The sequence below is a fragment of the Podarcis cretensis genome (assembly GCF_951804945.1).
Source record: "Podarcis cretensis genome assembly, chromosome: 9".
Classification (NCBI taxonomy): Eukaryota; Metazoa; Chordata; class Lepidosauria; order Squamata; family Lacertidae; genus Podarcis; species Podarcis cretensis.
Window position 1 is genome coordinate 23090322 of NC_137178.1, and position 24034 is coordinate 23114355.

Below are 24034 nucleotides of genomic sequence, written 5' to 3' on the forward strand. Positions count from 1 at the left end.
GTCAGGGGCAGTATATGCACCTGCAGCCTAATTAATATTCTGCCCACTATCAATCCATGCAATTGCTAAGTGCATGAATGATGCCACCTCTAATTTGGTTCTGAGCTGCATGAAGCAATTATCAATATTGATAAGAGAACCCCATTAAAAAAAAATAAGAGTGAAAAGACAGAACTTGTTTGACACATAAAACACCATTTATTTGGAAGAGGCCTCTGTTCTTTGGGAGAAGTCATTTGGTTTGAATGAATCACAGGGAAAGTCAAGGTGCGGGAGCATATCTACATTGCTATGCATTAAATCCATTTATTACCAAGTTTGATATCAACAGACCTTTTGCCCTCCCAATTTTAGTGTTAAATTAAGAGCTGGAAATTGAATTAATTGCTATTCCGTTAGCAGAGTGTAAGGAAATGTGTTCCATTGCCTTTAGTAGTGGGATGGTTAAATAAATAGTATGCAGTGGCAGGAAAGTTGACGTTAGCAGGCTTAATTCAAATTAGAGATGCCTGTGAGAATATAGATGAGATTTCTGAAAAAATGCTCTTTCTTTCCGGATGTTTGGAACAAGAAATGGAGAGGCAGGTGGTTATTATAAATCCTAGCTCTGATCTGCCAGAAAGATCTGTGAGCAAAAGCAATTCCTGCGTTGGGTTCTCCTTTTTCGCCAGTGTTAGGCTACTGAAAGGAGGAAAAACCCATTGCATCCAGAATTCTAGAATCTGCTCAGCTAGAGGTACATAAACTACTCCCAAGCATATGTGAAGATTGTTGGCAGCACTGCTGATCACTGGAGCCAGCCAAAAGAGAATTTGCTGCCTCAGGTAAATATGGGTTTATTGCTTGTCTTGCTCCACACAAACCATGAGTGGTAACCAAAGCTTTGTTCATGGATTTACAGCTTGTGGTTTTCCTGGAGGAGACAAACTGAGCCCAAATTTGGATGACATGCTAAGCCAAACAATGGCTTCTCTTCAGAGTAGCACAGCAGCACCGCCAGAGGGGGAACAAAGCAGCCAAAATATCCTCTCTGGGAACCCACCGGCTTGCAATAAACCATGGTTTGGCTCTGTGATCTGAACCAGTGGTTTGCTCAAGGCAAGCCAGTGAACTTTATAAGTCTTCTTCAGGCATTACAACTAAGAAGGGGCAACTAGAGCAGAAAAGCACTCTTGGTCTGCACTTTTAGCTTGTCTCTGTCATCATATGACTTGTGCCAGCTTCCTTGTTTTCTGGTGGAACTTCTGCAGCATGGGAGCAAGCAATGAAGCCCTCCACATGTTTGCTTCCCTGCCCTGGCTGGCTAAATCAGTGAGATCAGGGTAGGGTGTTTGGACCTTGGAGGTGATTCATGCCTCCTTGAAGGAAGGAGTGATTCTTAAAAGCCTTAAGGTGGTGCTCCGGTTCGTTCTTAAATCCATCTCAGTCTGGCTTTAGGTGCAGCTATGGAATGGCTACAAACATGAGTCTGACCAAACTGCGGGAGGCAGTGGAAGACAGGAGTGCCTGGCGTTCTCTGGTCCATGGGGTCACGAAGAGTCGGACACGACTAAATGACTAAACAACAACCACATGGAATGGCAATAGTCTTGGTGAGTGATTTGGGCAATGGAAGTGCTGCCCTGATCATTCTCCTACACCTTACAGAAGCTTTTGAAACCATCCACCATGTTATTCTTCTGGGTCACATATCAGGGTTGGGCTTAGCACAAAGTGCATTACAATGTGTTCAACGGGGCATACATCCAGCATATGCAGGATTACATCCTTAGAGATTTCTTTGTTCTGAGCATTGCTTTCAAATAAATTTTCTTCTGCACTTCTTCTTTACAGTGTCTGGCACAGCGAGTGATTTCTCACTTTATCACCACCACCAGACCTTTGACAGATCCTTAGCAGCAGAAGGACTCTTGCTAACAGAAAAGGAGATGGTGGCACCAACCTAGAAAATTGCCTTGTAAAGGATTTGGCTGTTGTTTCATTATAGCATTTAGCCTATAAGCTGAAGATAATGGGAAGCTTTTTAATGGATGACATGGTACATGGTGTTCCCATTCTCACTCTTTCAGACCATGCTAATGACCTAAATGTAGCATTCCAGAATGGTACTTTCAGCATATATTTAGCCAGTTTTGATTTCCCTCCCTCTCTCTCTCTCTCTCTCTCTCTCTCTCTCTCTCTCTCTCTCTGACTCTCCTTGTGCTTCAATATTAAGCATAGTGATCTGCTCTTTGGGACAAATGAGTGTTGATTTACTGCATAGGTCAACAACCATTCTGAGTCCAGGGCAGATATAAGCAACTTCTTGGCCTCACAAGAGGGACACTGATGATGCTAAAAACCCACCCACCCACTCACCCACTGCAAAACAAGCCTCACATTATAAATACCCCCAAAAAACAAATAAAAGACCAAAAACAGGAACAGAGCAAACAAGTCTTGCTGGGGGAGAAGGACCATAATTGAGTGGTAGAGCATCTGCTTTGTGTACAGAAGGTCTTTGGTTTAATCTCTGATATCTCCAGATAGGACTGGGGAAGTCTCCTTGTCTAAAAACTTGGAGACTCACTGCCAGTCAGTGTGGACTATATTGAGCTAGATGAACCAATGTTCCGGTTTGGTATAAGGCAGCTTTTTATGTCCTTATCGCTCCAACCCCTACCCCCAAAACGAAAAGTGAGAGCAAAAGTCACATTTTATTTTAGCAGGCACAATGTCTGTGGGCAATGTGTTGGGGATCCCACATCAGTAATCTGGAGAAATGTGTAATTTCACTCATTGAAAAATTATAACTTGTACAGTGGTGCCTCGCAAGACGAAAAGAATGCGGTCCGCGATTCTCTTCGTCTAGCGGTTTTTTCGTCTTGCGAAGCAAGCCCATTGACGGCTTAGCGGATTAGCGCTATTAGCGGCTTAGCGGCTTTTAGCGGCTTTTAGCGGCTTTTAGCGGCTTTTAGCGTCTTATCGGCTTACCGGATCAGCTGATAAGCGGCTTAGCGGCTTAGAAAAAGGGGGGGGGAAGGAAAAAAAACCCGCAGGAACTCGCAAGACATTTTCGTCTTGCAAAGCAAGCCCATAGGGAAATTCGTTTTGCGAAGCGCCTACAAAATGGAAAACCCTTTTGTCTAGCGGGTTTTCCATCTTGCAAGGCATTCGTCTTGCGGGGCACCACTGTATGTGGATAACTACAAGAGAATTTGGGTATTAAAATGGTTTTTCAAATTGTATATCTGAATTTGAGCTTTTGGGTCAAGCTTAAAGTTTTGAAGATGTGCTCCAAATGTTTTTGTATCAATGCAATATGGATAGCTTTGACATTCAGTTACCAAAGTAGGTTTCTGCCTCTCAGATATGACATTTGACCGCTCTTAAACAGCAGAAGGTTGCAACTAAATCTTGCACACAATTAAGCTGGCATCAAGCTTCAGAAAAACTGCTGCCGAAATAGTTCTAGGGTGAAGGAGAGAGCATTTGTTTTGTACAAGGTGCTCAATGCTCCAGCAATCTCAGTTACTAGAGCAGAAATTAGTCTGGCACATAAAAATGAGTCCGTCAAACACTGCCCACCGGCAACCCTTTATCAGCACTGCAGCCACCACTGCAAGGGGAGGAGTAGAGATTTGAATTCTAGGTAAGCTGTCACTCATGGCTTGAATTGCTATAGTGGCATCTAAACTCACAGACTGAGGGGTGCTTGGGGAGGGGAGCAGGACGGCCCTTTGCTCACCTCTCTCCTTGAGAGGCCTTCGTACAAACTGCCACAGCTGTTGGAAGAGGTGGCGCTTGACCTGGAGAAATGTGCTTGTTGTGCTCAGAAGCCAGGAGACAGTGTGATGTAGTAGTTAGAGGGCTTATCCACACATACATCTTGCCTGCTGTTTTCCAGGCACAGGTCTGAGCTCTGAAGCTCCATATCCAAGTGCTTTCCCCTCCCTGCCCCCAGAGCATTTCCTGCAAAAATAAGCCTGCTCTTTAAAGCTGAAGTGCAAAACTGGTAATTTGGGTTTTCTGTGGATTGCTCTTGGCTCCAATTCAGCTTTAAAGAGTAGATCTTCATGGGGAAAGATCTGGAGCAAAAGAAGAGTCCTCGGACACAGAGATCTGAGGCGTGGACCATGCCTGGGAAGCACAGAGAAAAGGTAAGTGTAGATAAACCCTAGGACCTGGGAGACCAGGGTTCAAATTACACTTGGCTATAAAGCTCACGGGGTGACCTTGGGTCAGTCCAATTCTCTCAGCCGAACTTACCTCACAGGATTGTTGTGAGGAAAAAATGAGGAGGATGAAAATTATGTGTACTACTTTGGACTCCATGGAGGAAAGGCAGGATAAAAATGCAATCAGAAAAATAGTAAGTAATCCTTCTGACTGGGATTCTGAAGTAGGGAATGGGTGAATATGTCAATATCACTCTAAAGTACTACTGGATTGTCACAAGGGTTTAAGAACTGGACTTAAGACTGGAGAAGCTGGAATTTACAGGTTCTCCCATGTCTTGTAGTTAATCCTATACTCTGCATTTTCAACCCTCTTAGCTTCACTGACAAAATGAAAAGGAGGTAGTAAAATGGCTCATCCAGTTCCCTCTTGTGCTAGGCACAGAAATACTGGTGTGACCCAATTCCTCTTTGCACACCCTGTGTTGTTGTTGTTGTTGTTGTTATTTCTATACCACACTATACCTGAAGGTCTCAAGGCGATTCACATAAATATCAAATACATAAAATCAAAACAAAAACAACGACCCAATAACACGCCACCCCCCCCCCCCCCGCCCAGAGAGCCAGCATTTTAAAAAGGGTATAGGAAGTAGATCAAGTCAGGCAAAGGCCTGGTTAAAAAGGAATGTTTTTGCCTGGTGCGTAAAGGTGTATAATGAAGGCACCAGGTGAACTTCCACAGATGGGGAGCAACTGCAGAGAAGGCCCATTCTTGTGTTGCCACCCTTTGGACCTTTTGAGAAGGAGGCACACGAAGGAGGGCCTCAGAAGATGATCTCAGGGTCTGGGTGGGTTCATATGGGAAGAGGCAGTCCTTGAGGTATTGTGGTCCTGAGCCGTTTAAGGCTTTATAGGTCAAAACCAGCACTTTGAACTGGGCCCGGAAACTAATTGGTAGCCAGTGCTGTTGGACCAAGATCGGTGTAATACGCTCAAACCGTCTTGCTCTGGTGAGCAACCTGGCCACTGAATTCTGCAACAGCTGAAGTTTCCGAACTGACTTCAAAGGCAGTCCTATGTATAACACATTGCATCTGGTAAGCATAGACAACAGTAGTTAGGCTATCCCTGTCCAAATAGGGGTGTAGCTAGGCCACTAGTTGAAGCTGCTGGAAGGCACTCCGGGCCACTGAGGCCACCTGAGCCTCAAGTAATAGCAAAGGATCCAGGAGTACCCCCAAGCTACAGACCTGCTCCTTCAGAGAAAGTGTAACCCCATCAAAAGCAGGCGATCTCCCACCCATCCGGTTTCGGAAGCCACCCACTAACCCACCCTCAGTCTTATCTGGATTGAGTTTCAGTTTGTTGGCTCTCATCCAGTCAATTACTGAGGCAAGACACTGGTCCAGAACTTCTGCTGCCTCACCTGCCGATGTAAAGGAGAAATAGAGCTGAGTGTCATCAGCATACTGCTGACAACATACTCCAAACTTCCGGATAACCCCACCCAGCAGTTTCATGTAGATGTTAAACAATGTAGGGGATAGAATTGAGCCCTGTGTAACCCCACACTGAAGGTTCCATGGGGCTGAAAAGCACTCCCCAAGTAACACCCTCTGGGAGTGACCATACAAGTAGGACTGGAACCACTGCAAAGCAGTGCCACTCACTCCTAGTTTGGAGAGTTGCTCCAGAAGGATACCATGGTTGATGGTATCAAAAGCCGCTGAGAGGTTGAAAAGAATTAACAGGGAAATGTTTCCCTTGTCTCTCTCTTGACAGAGGTCATCATACAGAACGACCAAGGCAGTTTCTATGGCAAAACCAGGCCTAAATCCTGATTGAAATGAATCCATAAAATCAGCTTCTTCCAAGAGCACCTGGATCTGGTCTGTGACCACTCGCTCCAGAACCTTCTATAGAGATGCCAGTAACTCAGATACAGCCAATCCAAGCCACACGTCTTTTATTTATTTTAGATTGTATTCTCCCTCATCTCCGATGTTGACAGCTGGTAATAATAATAATAATAATAATAATAATAATAATAATAATAATTTATTATTTGTACCCCGCCCATCCTCCAACTGCTTCCAGACACTCACACAGGACATTCACTGCCTTCACTGGTTCTGATTTAAAAGAGAGCTAGAGCTGGGTATCATCCGCATACTGATGAACACCCAGCCCAAACCTCCTGATGATCTCTCCCAGTGGCTGCATGTAAATGTTGAAAAGCATGGGGGAGAGGACAGAACCCTGAGGCACCCCACAAGTGAGAGCCCAGGGGTCTGAACACTCATCCCCCACCACCACTTTCTGAACACGGCCCAGGAGGAAGGAGCGGAACCACTGTATGACAGTGCCCCCAGCTCCTAGCCTCTCAAGACGGTCCAGAAGGATGTTATGGTCGATGGTATCAAACGCCGCTGAGAGATCCAGCAGAACTAGGAAACAGGTCTCACCTTTGTCCCTAGGCCGCCGGAGATCATCAACCAGTGCGACCAAGGCAGTTTCAGTCCCATGATGAGGCCTGAATCCCGACTGGAAGGGATCCAAATGGTCCGCTTCTTCCAGGCGTGCCTGGAGTTGTTCAGCAACCACTCGCTCAATCATCTTGCCCAAGAATGGAAGATTTGAGACTGGGCGATAATTGGCCATCGTGGCCGCATCTAAAGATGGTTTTTTAAGAAGCGGTTTAATAACCACCTCTTTCATTGGGTCTGGGAAGGCTCCCTCACGGAGGGAAGCATTCACCACCCCACGAAGCCCATCGCCCAGTCCTTCCCGGCTAGCTTTTATAAGCCAGGATGGGCAAGGATCCAGGAGACAGGTGGTTGGCTTCACTCGTCCAAGCAGCCTGTCCACATCCTCGGAGGTAACAGATTGGAATTGATCCCACACAGCTTGACTAGACAGGACTCTAGCACTCTCCCGCCCTGGCCCTGCTCCCACAGTGGAGTTTACTTCTTCCCGAATCTGAGCGATTTTATCTGCAAAAAACTTTGCAAAATCATTGCAGGAGATCATGTGGCCCGTACTGGGCCCCGATGTCGCAGGTGGTTCCACTAAATTGTGAACCACCTGAAAAAGTCTCCTGCTGCTGTTTTCTGCTATCGCCACTTGGTAGGCTCGACGTCAAGCCCTAACCTGTGTCCGGTCAGATTCGGAATGAGTTATCCGCCACTGGCGCTCTAGCTGTCTCAACGATTGTTTCATTTCCCTCAGATCCGTGGAAAACCACGGGGCTCTCCGGGCTCCATGCAATCGGAGAGGGCGCTTCGGAGCCAAACAGTCAATAGCCCTGGTTAACTCCACATTCCAGCGGGCCACCAGGGAATCAGCTGAAAGGCCATCAACATGGGATAAAGCATCCCGTACCACTCTCTGGAAACCATTTGGTTCCATTAAGTGGCGGGGGCGGACCATCCGAATCGGTCCCACCTCCCTGCAGAGGGGATGGGTCGCAGAGAAGTCCAGTTGCACCAGGAAGTGATCTGACCATGGCACTTCTTTTGTTTCACTTTTACTTAGTGTCAGATCACCAACATCCATAGAGGTAAACACCAGGTCCAAGGCATGTCCGCGGCTATGGGTTGGGCCAGACTTATTCAGGGACAGCCCCATGGAGGCCATGCTTTCCACGAAGTCCCAAGCAGCCCCTTGTAAGGTCGTGTCGGCATGGATGTTAAAATCCCCTAGGATGACCAAGCTCGGTGTCTCCAGAAGAACATCCGCCACGACCTGAAGCAGCTCGGGCAGGGAATCCTTGGTGCAGCAGGGAGGTCGGTACACCAAAAGGAATCCTGTACTGCCCCTATTGCCCAACTTCCAGAACATGCACTCGGAAAACTGGGTCTTGCCAATAGGACGCCTGGTGCAAACTAATGACTTCCTAAAAATCACTGCAGGCCCCCCTCCCCGCCCACATGACCTGGGTTGCTGTGCGTAAGAGAAACCTGGTGGACAAGCAGCGGCAAGGACAGGCCCATCTGCTTCCTCCAACCAGGTCTCTGTTACACATGCCAGGTCAAGTCCTCCATCCATGATCAAGTCATGGATGGCAGTGGTCTTATGAATCATTGACCTGGCATTGCACAGCAACACTTTCAGGTCATGTGGGTATCCCTTGCTGATTCTAGTATCCATCCGGTCAGAACCAGACCTGGAGGCAGGGATAGTCCTCAGACAACGACTAAACCTGCCTCCTCTGTAATGACATGGTCTGGTCTTAGCGTAACTCCTCCTCCTACCCGTGATCACTGAGATCGGTTGTCCCAGTGCATTCCCCCCTGTGGAACATGCCCCAGCCATTTTGTTGGCTGGGACCTACTCCCCAGCAGCCCTGACCCCTCCACTTAAGAACAAAATAACACCTTTAAAAAAACACAAATAAAACAATACAAACAAAAAACAAAAAAAATTACAAAAACATAAAATCAAACAAATTCCCAGGCCCAATAAACATCCATCCCACTCCCACCCCCCCACATACAAAAAATTCAAAAGAAAATTTTAAAAACATTTTAAAAGCACTCTGCACCCCTCCAGCAGTAACAGCAACTGTCCTAGTGAGGCCCGTCAGGCCCTGCCCTGGGCCAGGTGGTAAGTGGCAGGAAGGAGCAGGGCCCTCAGACACTCACACAGGAGAGTCCTCCTGGGCAGCAGAGCACAGCAGTCTCTGTGAGGCTTCAGGCCCCGCCCCAGGCCAGATGGTGAGTGGCAGGAAGGAGCAGGGCCCTCAGACACTCATACAGGAGAGTCCTTCTAGGCAGCAGAGCGCAGCAGTCCTCTAGAATATTTTTATTAAAACAAAAAGACGGAGAGGCAGATACTGTATGTTTTTACAGATTCCCCCCGAGAACAGGCACACACTGTCCTCTAGCCGGTCCTCAAATGCCTGTGCAATAACAAAAGATGCTAACAGTCACACCTGAAATTGAAAGTGCCATGGTTCCTTCCAGTGTGACTGAAAAAATAAAAAGGAGGTGGGAAACTCATCAGCCAAACATTTCAGGCCATACATTATGCAAAAGGCAGCACCCGCTCAATCAGGGAGAAGCAGGACTTCATTAATGTCATGGATGAAAGTCAGGTTGATAAATGGCATCATCATTTTAACCAAGGCCACTGGGAGCTCTTTCATTAGTGCTTAGAATATTTTTTTTAAGCCATAGCGAAGTCAGAACTGACAGCAGAGAAGACAGGATACTGACATCCTGTTATCATAGTGGATTTATTAGAGCCAGGCTGTTCAGTTAGCTATAAGTATAAACACACACACACACACACACACACACACACACACACGTATCATCTATCTATCTATCTATCTATCTATCTATCTATCTATCTATCTATCATCTATCTATCTATCTATCTATCTATCATCTATCATCTATCATCTATCTATATCTATCATCTATCTATCTATCATCTATCTATATCTATCTATCTATCTATCTATCTATCTATCTATCTATCTATCTATCTATCTTTCATCTATCCATCCATCCATCCATCTATCCATCCATCCATCTAACTAACTATATCTATCATCTATCTATCTATCTATCTATCTATCTATCTATGATCTATCTATCTATCTATCTATCTATCTATCATCTATCTATCATCATCATCTATATCATCTATCTCTATCCATTCATCTATCATCTATCTATCTATCTATCTATCTATCTATATCTATCTATCTATCTATCTATCCATCTATCCATCTATCCATTCATCTATCATCTATCTATATCTATCCATCTATCCATTCATCTATCTATCTATCTATCTATCTATCTATCTATCTATCTATCTATCTATCTATCATCTATCTATCTATATATCTATCATCTCCTACTTTCCCACTTACCAGCGTAGGGCTTAAGGTACCTATAAATGTGACACACCAACTGGACAGAGACCATTTATCTACAATGATCCATGCACTGATAATATCAAGGCCTTGGAGGCTGGTCCAGAAACTGTGGCTAGTTTAGAATGCTGTGGCACAGCTGTTGGGCTTTAAAAGGTGCTTTTAAACACATGGCATGTACACAGCCTTCCTCTCTATGTTTCCCATTCCTCCAAGCAGCAGCCAACACAGAGAAGCAGAACGAAGGAAATAGGAAACCCACAACATGGAGCCATCCCATCACATGTTTTGCATTATTAAATATCCCAAGGGCAAAAGGACGAGGCAGTGCAAAAGCCATTCATTTGCTATCACTGTCCTGTGCTGGTCCTTGGAGCAGCAAGGCAGCGATGCACATCGGTCGTCACACCAAGGAGAGCTGAGAGTTTCTGGGCCTCAGTGTCCTGACCACCTCTTCTATGCTCCCACTTCCTTTGGAGAGAAGGAGAGTTTCAGCCCTTTGGCCTGAAGATGGATGCTTCTCCTGTACTCCATGACCTCACGCCTACTGTGCTGTCTGCACCATTGGAATGTGCATTACAAAACAGGTAATCACAACCATAAAGCTACAGGAATTAATCCTGTACTAACTAAGCAAGAATTAGTGGTACATTACCTTCCTCTTGGCTTTCAGCTGCTCATGATATTTGTCAGATGTATCGCCAGGGATCTCTCCGCCCCAAAGGGTAATTCCAACGATTGTGTAAGTGATACCCATGACAAGCAGTGGGAAACAATAGACAAGGGCGATCACAATGACGTGGTACCTGCAAGAGAGCAGCACTGAACTGATGCATTCTTGGAGAAGGACCCTTCAGAAGTTAAGCATCTGGTTGTCTTGGTAAAACAACCAGGCTTCATTTGAAAGATAGGGAAACGTGGGCAGTGTGCCCATTCAACATAAGGAATAGTATACTAATTTCTTTTTCACACACAACATCCCTTCATCTTGTGTGAAGGGAACAAGAAAGGGAAAAGAACTTCCATCCAAGATAGGGGAGGTTGGTCCATTTGGGTGAATGGGGCACTGCACCACCAACCTTGGTCTGCCCTTAGCCATGCCTACCTTCCTAGGGAGGCTGTTAGCTTCCTTTTCCTTAGTCAGAGGCAATACCTTTAAAGCACACCTGAAGCACTTTCTCTGCACCTTCTCATAAGGCTGCCAGGAACAGATTACTCTTGTCAGAGGTCTGAGCTTCCAGAGCTGTTGAAATGTGGCTAAGGGCTGCCCAGGGTTGTATATGGACCTAGAGCAACTGTTTGCCCACCTATGATCTAAGGATATGTTTGATCCTATAGGAGCTCCTTCTTGACACCCGAGGTCTTCTGATGAGGGCCTGTGGTTTCTGGAGCCAACTTCCTAGCTGACACTGCATCCATGGCAACAGAAATGATGAAGGAAGGCCGCTCATTTTCCTCCTTTACCTCCACCTCTCCACTAAGGACTTTCACTATTAATTCAAGCTACGAGCTACACAATCTTTGCTTTGGTCCAGCACAATAGGCTATGCTCTTAGGAGGCCCACACAACAACAGCAAAGCATGCAAAAGCGCATTGCCATTTAAAGCGCGACTTACGTAAATCGCTGTTTCATGCCGCCTGGCCACGAAACGTAGCACAAAGTCCTTGCGGGCATCACATTCGTCTTGGAAAAGAGGCACTGTGGCAAGGCAAGCAGGAACGCCAGAATCCATATGCTTGCAATTACCACTTTCGTAGCTGTGGCAGACAATCTAGGTTTCAAGGGGTCAATAATGGCCATATATCTGTGGAAACAAAATTGGCAGAAAACGTTACAAAATCAGGAATGGTTTGAATGCTTTCTCTTTCATACAATACAATGCAGGAAATGAAAATGACTCTTTTGTAACGTCTCTCACCACTCCTCAGTGGTTGGGCAATAGGATGGCTACAGTGCCGCAAGGCAGAAGATAAATAACTGAAGGCTCCCATGATCCCAAAGTAATAACCCACAGAGGAACTGCCCAGTAAGTCGCTCATTTGATTCATTGTTGAGGCCTTTCATCTTTCCGTTTCCCCTGCAGAGGAGTGATTATGTCTTGCCTTGACATTGCCTGGGACTGGATCCTCTTGACTCAGCAGAAGCCTCAACATGCTTCCTACAGACATGTCCATAGGGTCATGTGTCACACAGCTGCTCTATTCATTGGAATGTATGTGTATATGCTTGACTCATGTAATCACCCCTCTCTCACAAAAAAAGTAATGGAGGCAGAAGATGGCTCAAATCACACCCACCAATGCACAGTGGGTGTACCAATGCCCATACAATTACTAGAGGTTCCTGGGAAGAGGGAAGTTCTTTTCTTAACATTCTTTTCTTCTTTTCTTTTGGCTTCACATGGTAACTTCCCCCTTTGCTATTTCAAGATCAAGATGCCTTTCTTCCTTTTTTTTCATTACCTCTGAACATTTGCACAACAGGCAGATTTTTATTCCAGTTCGTTTTAGTGTTTTTATGTATCATTTTTTATGATGTTCATAAAGCATCAAGGCCCTTTTGTGCATTCGCTCTTGTCTACGTTGCTGTTGACAGCAGAACTGATGTTGGTGGGGCACTAAATCTAAGCGATGGAACAAGCTGTATTATTCTCCATACTACCTTGTAAATATATATGGGGTAGATCATGATAGTTCAAAGGATGGTAATTGGTTCTGTGTTTGCAATCGCAAGTGCCCGCCTATCTGGCTAGACTTGCCAGAGAATTGTATCATAAACAGCTATTACCCTGATCAAACTCTAACAGAGCTGAATGTCTATTCAATGTCCAATCTAGAATCTACTGGGACATTTTTTTAAAAAAAGATGAGGTGAACAAAATTTCAGATTTTTATACAGTTAAATTAAGGGAAACCTACGCTGGGTTAAACCACAGAGCCTAGGACTTGTCAATAAGAAGGTCGCGGTTCGAATCCCCGTGATGGGGTGAGCTCCCATTGTTCGGTCCCTGCTCCTGCAAACCTAGCAGTTCGAAAGCACGTCAAAGTGCAAGTAGATAAATAGGTACCGCTTTGGCGGGAAGGTAAATGGTGTTAGTCATGCTGGCCACATGATCCAGAAGCTGTATGCCGGCTCCCTCGGCCAATAAATTGAGATGAGCACCGCAACTCCAGAGTCGGCCACGACTGAACCTAATGGTCAGGGGTCCCTTTACCATTACCTTTTTACCAGTTTGCAATGCTGGTACAGTTGGAACTTGGACCAAGTCTTGCCCATTCATTGGAAATTTGTCCAATTGGTCCAAAGTATCAGTCCTGGAAAAGATGTTGAACAGCTTCCAATGGGGTCTGTGTTTCTCCAGAGGAGGGAATGTAGCCCATGCTTTGCAGGTGGAGGGTTGCCAGTTCAATTCCTAGCATCTCCAGTTAAAAGGGGTTCAGGTGATGGGTCCGTTTCCATCACCTCAGCCCAAGACCCTGGAAAACACCTTTCACTCAGGATGGACAAGATGAGCTAGATGGGTCTCTCACCTGGTGTAAGGAAGCTACCTGCAATCCTCTGGGAAGCCTTTTCCGGTCTTGTTTCTATTGTTACATTTGTGTCTCACTCTTACTCATCCACTGTCACTTACCCCACCTCACTCCATTGCTAGGCACGATGCACCCACCTCATAAGAGAGAACCTGGTGTGGGTTGCTGATTCCCTCTTTCTCTGGCCAGGAGATGGAAGGAGCAATGAATGAGAGGGTGCTGACTTCTAGCAACTCTAGCTCATCACAGGGCACTAGGCAAATAGCTATTATGATTATTTTTTTGCAATGCAGCCCGTCTGTTTTCTTACCCTAAGGAATATTATCACTTTTGTACATACAGTGGTACCTCAGGTGAAGTACTGAATTAATTCCGGAGGTCCGTACTTAACCTGAAACTGTTCTTAACTTGAAGCACCACTTTAGCTAATGGGGCCTCCTGCTGATGCCGCGCTGCCGGAGCACAATTTCTGTTCTCATCCTGAAGCAAAGTTCTTAACCTGAAGCACTATTTCTGGGTTAGCGGAGTCTGTAACCTGAAGCGTCTGTAACCTGAAGCGTATGTAACCCGAGGTACCACTGTATCTGTTTGTGTAGTAACCTTGAATTGCAAACTGTGCTGTAAGACAGGTAACGAGGAAAGATTTCAGCCCTGATTACTTCACGAGTGAGTTATTTGAGACACATGGGTGAACAAGCATTTCGTTTGATTGAGATGATACACATTTGGGACGTGTGCTTTAATTGGATAGATGATTATTTCAACATTCTGTTGCTGATGCTTCAAGGAAGTTGTTCTGTATATTTAAGGAGTGGGGAAAACACATGTCCCAAGCACACACAATCTCTGTTTGCCTCTACCAGTCAGCGACCTAATCTCACAAATTAAGATTCCTATTCTTATTAGGTAGCTGAAAACAAAAGTTCCACAGACTCATTATTGTAAAGAGTGGCAGGGGAGAACTTTGTTGTGCGTTGCAGTGTGTACGCTGGAGGGAAATAAAACAAATAGTCCATAAAATGGTGTCTTGTGAAAAAAAGATTTTAAGAAGGCATATTTGAGAAAGATAATCTTTTAGTACCCATCTCTTTGGAAATATCATTTGCAGAAAACACTGTAAGACAATGACTTTCTATGGAAACCCACGAGAAATAATCAGCTCAGGTTTCCCACAGTTTTAGCAATATAAAGATCAAGAACATCTGTGAAATTACATTGTTTCAGTCCCAGCATACCCACAGGACATAAAACTGTGCAAGTGTAAGAGGCTTGGATGTCATTTCAGGGAAAAAATGAACATTAACTTAGGTATAGGAAGTAGAAAAATCTGGAAGAAAAATGCATGGGCAACCCCCTCTGCCCACCAAGTAGCCTGTAGCAGAACACATGTTCTGCATGCAACACATCCCAGGTTCAATCTTTGGCATCTTAGGATAGGACTGGGAAGGTCTTCTGCATGCTATCCTGGGGAGCTGCTGCTAGTCAATGTAGGGCTGATGCAGGGTCCATCCATGCCTCCATTTGCCCTGCAGCCTTTCCCTGCAAAAACCTGTGCTTTACTGCTGAATCAGACCAAAGTTTACAGTGCCTGCTGTGGCTGTAGAGACTGATATGGGAGAGATATGTTTTGTTGCAGCTGGGGCAGATGAAGGCATCCTGTTTAGCTGCTGCAGATGCACCATGGCGTTTCTTCTCTCTCCGCTCCTCCCAGCAGTTATTCCTCCTCTGGTCACTGTTACGGATGTCTGTCTCCAGGCCCTGCAGTCATCTGCGAGGGATTCCCACACAGTGGGGTTGATCTTGCCAGCCATCATGTCATGTTTGCAGACCTCTTTGCAGTGCAGAGTTGGTCTGCCAATGAGCCCAGTGCCTGAAGCCAGCTCCCCATAGAGCATGTCCTTGGAGATCCTTCCATCTTCCATTTTTGTGGACATGACCAAACCAGAAAAGATGTTGCCGAGACAGGAGTGTGAACGTGCTGGGAATGTTTGTTTGGGAGATGACATCTTTATTTGAGACTCTGGCCTGCCATGTGATGCCCAAAAGCTTCCTGACACAGCACATGTGGAAAGTGTTGAGGCATTGCTCCTGGCAGTTATAAGTTGCCCCATGACCCACTTCTATAAAGCAGCGTGCTCAACATGCAAGCCTGGTAGATCTTCACCTTGATACAGTGGTACCTCGGGTTACAGATGCTTCAGATTACAGATGCTTCAGGTTACAGACTCTGCTAACCCAGAAATAGTACCTTGGGTTAAGAACTTTGTTTCAGGATGAGAACAGAAATCGCGTGGCGGCAGCGGGAGGCCCCATTAGCTAAAGTGGTACCTCAGGTTAAGAACAGTTTCAGGTTAAGAATGGACCTCCAAAACAAATTAAGTTCTTAACCCTGTGGGATGTAAACACAGGAGCAGTCAGTGACAACATTCCTAGAGTGTACATGTTAGAACATGGGGAGGGATGTCTGTCTAGCAAGTAGGTAAACTTCCTGGGGACGGACTTCCTCCGCATGTGACCAGAGGTGGGTGTGGCCTCACCTGTGCAGGTAAATGATAAAAGCACAGGGCAGGCAGCCATCTCTCTCTCTCATATCTTCATCTTCTGAAGGAGCAACATGCCCTCTTGGCTCTCAGCCAAGAGAGGACAGTACTATCTTCCTATAAGATAGATTCTGAGTGTATTTTACCTTTTTTAAGCTGTCTGTCTTCTGGGATCATATTGTGAACAGAACGTGAGTAAACTCTTTTATACTTTTATAAAGACTGTGTCGTGTCTTGTATTTTAAGAGGGAACAAAAGGGGAAATTACCAGAGTAATTATTATAGAGGTTCTAGCGAACCTGTGCTGCGTTACCGTTGCGAACTTAAAGGGGAATGTCTATAAACTCTGCTGATATTTTGGGAACTTGTTAGCACAAGTTGGATAAGGATACAATTAGTCAATATATCCTCTCCTGCACCCCAGAACATTCCCACAAACCCAAGGTACCACTGTATTACATGTTAGCATCACATTCTCCCATACTGTTTTGGAGAGGCGAGCCATTGCTGTAGCTGCCTTGCCAATACACTTGTTCAGGTCACTATTGGTGGAAGGGATGCTGGTTATGGTGGAACCCAGGTAGACAAAATTGTCTACCACCTCAAGCATGTGGTCACCAGTGCTGATGCATGGAGTCTTGACCCTCCAACCCCACCTCCAGGATGTCCTACAGATTCAGGAATGGGTCTAGTAGGAGGGTACCCCTTGAAACCTGCAACTGGCATTGCACAAAGTGACATATATCCATCTTCCATTTCAATGGATCTTGCTCAGGACCTTTTCCTGATCCATTTTGGCCATGGTGATCCATATGGCTTTTAGCCATGTTCTTTTTGCTTTGATGCCAGAAACATTAAGCTCCCACTCATAAGGAAAACAGATTCATTTGCAGAAGAATTTTGATACCCTGTGCACCATGTCCTCATATTGCTATTAATACATGAACAAACTGTCAATTTAATCCTTCATAACATTTTGCTCCTTTCAGTGGCTTTTGTGGGGGAAAAGTAAGTGGCAATTATTGCTGATAAATATTAATGCCATACTCCAAGCTTCGTGGATGTCCGGGATATGGGGAAATGAGCTGCTTGCAAAATAACAGCAGTAATAAAAAAAATACTTAGCATTTTTCATAGTGATCACAGTGTGCTATTGACTCCAACTCAATTAAGCTTCTCAGGCTTTTTGTGAAGTAGGAAAAACAGAAAGATTGCTTCATTTGCTACTGTAATGAAAAGAAGATCTTGCATAACAACACATAGCATTTGAAAAGCTAGTTTGAACCTATGGTTTCATCTAGTCAAGGTTAGGTGGTGGGAAGAGACAGGGCGGGGGACTGATTCAATCTCCTAGATAGGAGAAGCAGGCAGTGTATTTTGGAACACCATTAAAGCTGAGGCCACCAACCTTTGGGGGCACATTGCAAATGGGAGAAACTTTTGTGAAGCCACACACACACACACACACCACAAGCAAACACAGCCATCTGTTCTGTGGGTTCCAATAAATGCTAGGACTTTGCAGTCAATTCAACCAAATCAGTTGTGGATTGCTCTGGAGCAAGTCAGGCCCACCCAGAATGATTTGAAGCACTCCAGAGTGCTCCAGAGCTGAAAAACACTCTGTAAGAAAGCCCCGGTAGCCTGTCTCCAAAGTGTTGTAATTAGTAATCATTAATAAATTTAATTAATTGTAATTAATTATTAATTACAACACCATTTAACATGAATGTCAGTGTGAGGAGAATAGGACTTTGCTCATGTACAACTCTAGCTTCCAACCCACAGCTAGAATCTCACCAAACACTCTGCAATCACAGTGCCTGAATGGGGGGGGGGGGAAATCAAACATTAACGGTGGCTATCACAATAAAACATTGGCGCTAAGCTACTTGTCTGAAACTTGGCAAGGTTTCTCTCCTCTTGGGAGGCTACCACTTCTTCAAATTTCATGCAGTTATGACCAAAAACAAGAAAGCTATAGCTGCTTTAGTTTCCTAATGCAAATGAATCATCAGAAGACAGAGGATCACATTTAGATGCTTTGCAAATCACTTATGAGCTTGATAGATGCCAAATCACAGAGGGGAGATATATAGCACAGATTTTCTCAGTCTCTTGCAGTTGTGGAATTCAGTCCTATGTGAGAACTGGCAAACACCATCCCTCACTCCTTTTAAACAGGCATGAAGACCCATCCCCCACCCCCACATTTTTAAAAATGAAATCTGGGATTATCAGGATTCTAATCCATCTGTGCTAGTGGCTAAGATTTACAAAATGAATTACTTTCACTTCATCTGTATTTTGATTGTATTGTCTACTAATTAATTCCCTTGGGTCTGAGAGTTTTTCTTGTTCTGTCTCTGTGCCTTGAGAAAAGAAGACGAAGAAGAAGAAGAAGAGTTTGGATTTGATATCCCGCTTTATCACTACCCTAAGGAGTCTCAAAGCGGCTAACATTCTCCTTTCCCTTCCTCCCCCACAACAAACACTCTGTGAGGTGAGTGGGGCTGAGAGACTTCAGAGAAGCGTGACTGGCCCAAGGTCACCCAGCAGCTGCATGTGGAGGAGCGGAGACGCGAACCAGGTTCACCAGATTACGAGACTACCGCTCTTAACCACTACACCACACTGACTCAATCTGACTCGCTGAACTGAAGCTCAGTTAAGCAAAATCTCTCTTCAGAGTTCCTGCGCATCTGATCAGATCTGATTCAGCAGGTGAGACCCACCTTTTGCAAGGCACAGCAGCAGAACACCAAGAAAAGCTACAGGACCTGGGGGAGTTAATCAGTACACAATACAATAAAAACAGAGGTCAAGCGAAAGTGTGGGCGTGCCTTTAGATCATATGCCTTGGTTGCTGCACCAGGGAGTGACTACCAGTGGCGTAGCGTGGGTTGTCAGCACCCGGGGCAAGGCAAGTAATTTGCACCCCCTAACCCTAACCCCCAGATGCAGCCCCCCTGCACCCCCCACGCTACGCCACTGGTGACTACTATATGCAGTTCAAGGAAGAAGCAATCTGCTAGACATGTGAGAATCAACCTAGGACAACTCCTTCCCACCTTTAGAATAATATTTATTTATTTCCGACCATTTATAATCTACTCAATTACAATCATCTGTAAGCAGTGTGCAATATGTGGACTGACAGCAACCTAACCTGTGCCACAAAATCCACCCAAATTGCCTGTGGGAACCATGTTAGCCAGTTGCAGTCAAATCAGCAAAGAGCCCTGTGGTTTTATGATGTTTTCATGGGCAACAGAACATTTCATCAGATGCATTAAGTTAGTTGGCAGAATGTGTACACACATTATATATTTAGACACACACACACGTTCATACACATACTGAAGAGAACATGTAAACAGTGAGCATCAAAGGCCACAAAATGCGAGAAAAAAACCTATGGACATTTATATTCATATATTGTGTTTGCAAGTCTCTGTCTGGGCATCACAAACAATAAGTTATTTGGGACCTCCAAGGAAAGGTTGCAGTGTGGAGTGTTCCTGTTCATGGTCCCATTTTCCCATGCCCTCTCCCCGGATACTCCATTATGTCCCACTTTTCTGGGCCCACTGAGCATGCCCAGTCCTCATTGGGCTGAGCATTTTTTTACTCTCTCTCTCCTTAGGGTATTTCCCACACTCCTAAATTTATTTTGTCCTTCCCCAAGCTTCCTGATATGTGGATGGCACTGTTCTAGCTAAATAAGGATTCACACTCATCTCTGTCCTTCAGAAAGAAGACGAAGTTATTATGATTAGGATCACTAGCCATGATGACTATGCTCTTCCTCCACTGTGGATGTATGCCTCTGAATACCAGTTGAATCACATGGTGAGCATGGTGCTACATTGGGGAGCTTGCAGGGCTTCCCATAGGCATCTATGTAGCTGGTCACAATGAGAAGAAGATGTTGGACTAGATGGGCTCTGCACTGCAGGACGTTGGACTAGATGACTCTTGGTACCCTTCTATGATCCTTCTTATGTTAGAACTACAACATCCCTCACCATTAGTCATGCTGGTTGAGGCTGATGGAAGTTGTAGTCCAGAATATCTTGAGGGCACTGTGTTGAAGAAGGCTGCCCTATACAATAGTGAACCAAAGTTTACTGCCATGCCATGTGCCAAATGGCCCACTGGAGTTGAAAGCTGCCTTGCTGAGGTTTCACACCAACTGTTTGTCTCCTGCTTGGTCTCTTTTATGTTCAGCTGCTCGGGGCAACTCCTGCGGGAAGCCAGCCAAGCAATTATCTGAAGAGCTATTATTGCACTTCGTCCAAGTGTACCATTGCTGATCCCACGCAGAGGAGGTTTTTCTGAGCTTTTGTTTTGACTGGAGATAACGGCTCCTTGAGGAGGAGAGAAAAGTTTTCACCATGGTAAACCTTAGCCTGATCTCCGCAGGCTCAGCAATGACTCATTGGCCAAAGAAGAATAGCACCCAGGTGACTGGCCTGTTATGGAGCACTAGCTAAATAAATAAATAAATGCATGAAAAAAGAAACTTACTGAATACTGAAAATATATCAAGGATCTGCTAAAAAAAGTATTTTAGTTGGATACTGACCAATAAAAATAGCTTTCCTATGATACACAGAATGTATGCCCTCATTAGTGAATGATCACGGCCTGTTTTTGCTTGCATCAGATAATGAATTAATTCTAACACCCATCCGTGGGGCATTCTTGGAATAATCAGGAGAGCCTGCCTCTGAGCATGCACAGAACACACCCCTCATTGCCCAATAAGCAGGCTCGTTTCCCAAGCATTTCGCCATCTTTGGAAGTAGAGTAGCTCTCCAGAACTCATTTTTTAAAACTCTCATTAAAAAAGGAAAAGAAATCAAGCAATAAAACAAGGGATCGGTGCCCTGCTGCTTCGGACTCTCCGAGAATCCGAAGTTTGTGTCCTTTACGCAGTAAATGGCAGCAACTCTCTGAACCTACAACAGCACAAAATGAAAGACAAGCGGTGATGGCTCTCTCAAGCTCGCTCCCATCCACCCAAGCAAAGCGATGGAGCCGATCTCATTCATGAGCGGAACCCTCCGAACGTACCCAAAGGAGACTTGCGCGCTTGTTAGAACGTTCTACAGCCGCCCTAGAGTCAGACACTCCCACTAGACCGCCCAGAGCCACAAGTAGCTCATTGACAGAAAAAGGGAGAAAAATAGCAGGAAGCGATCAATTAACCTCAACAGTTGCAATGACAGAAAACACATTTTCTAAAATGCAGCTTTCTAAAATGCAGGGCAAAAACAACAACTCCTCCCACTGTCTCTGAAGCGATGGTTCTTCCCCTATGACTGCTGCGAAAATAATCATAATCGTAAGAATACAGAGAAGAGGGAGATTTGAACGGCTTGCGCAGATCGGATCGCCTGATCAGAGCGGACCCTCTGGCAGCGAGGGAGGGCTGGCAAGCAACGCAGCGAGGCTAATGAAAAGGGCCGGGAAAGGGAGGGGATAATCAGGATTAAAAAAGAAAACGCGAAAATAAATACACCTTTACTACAGGATTATAGCTGATCTAGTACTGTTCACAAGCTTGATAGGGAGTGTGTACTGCGGCGGAGGGGAGCCGGGAATGGCCAAAAGGGTAAGTGATGCACGTAGGTAACAATGACTAAAAGCCGAGATAAAGTGGAGCCTCCATGGACAAGCGCAGTAAACCCCCGAATATCAGATCCTGGGAGGAGGAAAAAAAAGACCCAGTAGTTCCCCGCTTAGGAGAGCCTAGAAACACGTGGCCAGGCGCGCTTACAACACCCGACTTTTGGTCCAGTTAGGGCAATTGTTGTGTTAACTTTCAAAGATGCTGGTAAGATATACATCGCAATCCCTTTACCACGCAGAGAAAGAGAGCAAAGGCGGGGGGGGGGGAGGGGAAGGGGGAGGGACAACCAGATTTTCGCGGGGACTCGAGCTGAGTAGTGACACCCAAACGGAGCGAGCGACGGAGGTTCCGACGAGGCGCGCTCACCTCTCCCGCCCGCCCCTTCCTCACCTGTCCACCGCAATGACAGTCATGGAGTAGATGCTGGCGAAGACGGCGGTGATGGGGAAGAAGTTCTGGAAGCGGCAATAGGCCTCTCCGAAGTACCAGTCTCCATGGAGCGCGTAGATGAAATTGACCAGCGTGTTGAAAGCGGCCACGGAGGCGTCGGAGAAAGCCAAGTTGACCAGAAAGTAGTTGGTGACCGTCCTCATGCGCTTGTGCGCCAGGATGATCCAGATCACCACCACGTTGCCGAACACGGCCACGGCCACCACGGCGCCGTACGCCAAGGACCAGAGCGCTATGCACCACGACGGCTGCACGAAACGGTTGGAGAAGTTGGCGGCGGGCGCCAGCGGGAACGAGGCCGCCGACCAGTTCCCGGCCGTCGGGGATACGCTCTCGTTCCAGCTGCCCAGCTCCGCGCCAGCGCCGCCGCCGCTCCAGTTGGCCGCTGGAACCGAAGTCATCTCACCCCTCAGCGCCTTCCCCGGCAGAGAAACCGCGCGCCTTGCGCCCCTCCACCCTGGAGAGCCAGGGAAGGAAAGCGCAAGGAAAGAGAGGGGCGCGCGCCTGGAAGCAACAGCCCCGCGGCGGTGGGGGGCAAAGCCGCTTGAGGATCCGCGACGTCTCCAAGTGCGCTCCTTGCGCGCTTCTCTGGGTTGCTCAGGAATGCTGTTTGGAAAGGGGGAGCGCTCCGCTGCCGGCGCCACTTTTATAGGCGTCTGTGAATCCGGCGTCGAAGCTGCTCGGCTTCATAGGCTGGGGAGAGCTCTCTCACTCCCCCTCCCCACCTTTCCATCCGCCGCGCGATCCCTCCCCTTGGCGAGCTTTGGCCAACGGCGTGCGCTTCAAGCGGTCGTCGACGATGAAGTGGCCGCGGACCAGATCTGTGGACTGAACGGCGGCAGAAACGGAGTCTGCGCTTAGGTAATGGGAGACTCCGGAGTTATACGGAGGAGAAGGTGCATGACCTCAGACCGTGATACTTCGTTTGGGAAACATAGGAAGCTGCCTTATACCAAGTCAGACCATGGGTCCATTTGGCTCAGTTTTGTCTGCACTGACCGGCAGCGGCTCTCCAGGGAAGACATTCCCAGTCCTCCCCGGAGAAACCAGGGATTGAGTCTGGGTCCTGGGACCTTCTCCAGGGGCTCTCCTGGTGCCTCTGGCTTGTGCCTTAGTCTTCTGTCGACGGCTCCACTGCTGAGTTCTTTCGTTCTATATCCACTGTGCATTAGCAGATATTCTCCAGTATTCGCCCAGCTTCCATTGAAGTACATTGTAGGGCCCCGAAACACCCTGGCCATGCTGTGATTTCATGAACGCTTTAAATAAATCTCCTGGATGAGAGCAGGGGTCCTTTAAAAACACACACACCAAATAAACAAATGCCTTCTGCGTTTCATCAAGGAGTCTCTATAATACTTTGAGGCTGCAGTCCTATTCTCACTTTACACAGGTGTAGTTTCAATTATATCAATGGGACTTATTTCTGAGCTGAGATTGCAGAAAATCAGATTAAGTGGTCCAGTTGCTTCTGTGCTGAACACCATAGTGTTGAGTTTGGGGAACCATTAGTTAAACCATTTCCCATTCCCTGCCATCATTCATTATGCTGAGAAGCACATAATTCATCAGATGCTTGTAAGAACATGACGGCTGTGCTCTGTTTCCATGGTCAGAGGCAGTAATGCTTCTGAATACCATATGCCTGAAATCCCAGGACGGAATAGAATAGAACTGCAGAGCTGGAAGGAACCACGAGGGCCATCTAGTCTGACCCCCTGCAAGTCAGGAATCTTTTGCCCAAAGTGGGAGACAGTCAACTTTATTGTATGTAGCCAAAGGCCTTTACAATATACAGAATTTTATTTATATTTTATACGTGTATTT

The 24034-nt window shown here is 46.1% G+C and overlaps 1 protein-coding gene across 1 annotated transcript in view; it reads right to left on the reverse strand.

Moving 5' to 3' along the window:
- TACR3 (tachykinin receptor 3) overlaps positions 1–23061 on the reverse strand; it is a 35211-nt gene extending 12150 nt beyond the window's left edge. The window contains exons 1-3 of the mRNA XM_079990286.1: positions 22148–23061; positions 11665–11853; positions 10703–10853 (exon numbers count right to left, since the gene is read on the reverse strand). Coding sequence (XP_079846412.1) covers positions 10703–10853; positions 11665–11853; positions 22148–22608 — 801 coding nt within the window. The 5' untranslated portion in view covers positions 22609–23061. The remainder of the gene's footprint in view (positions 1–10702; positions 10854–11664; positions 11854–22147) is intronic.
- Positions 23062–24034: the final 973 nt, after the last annotated feature.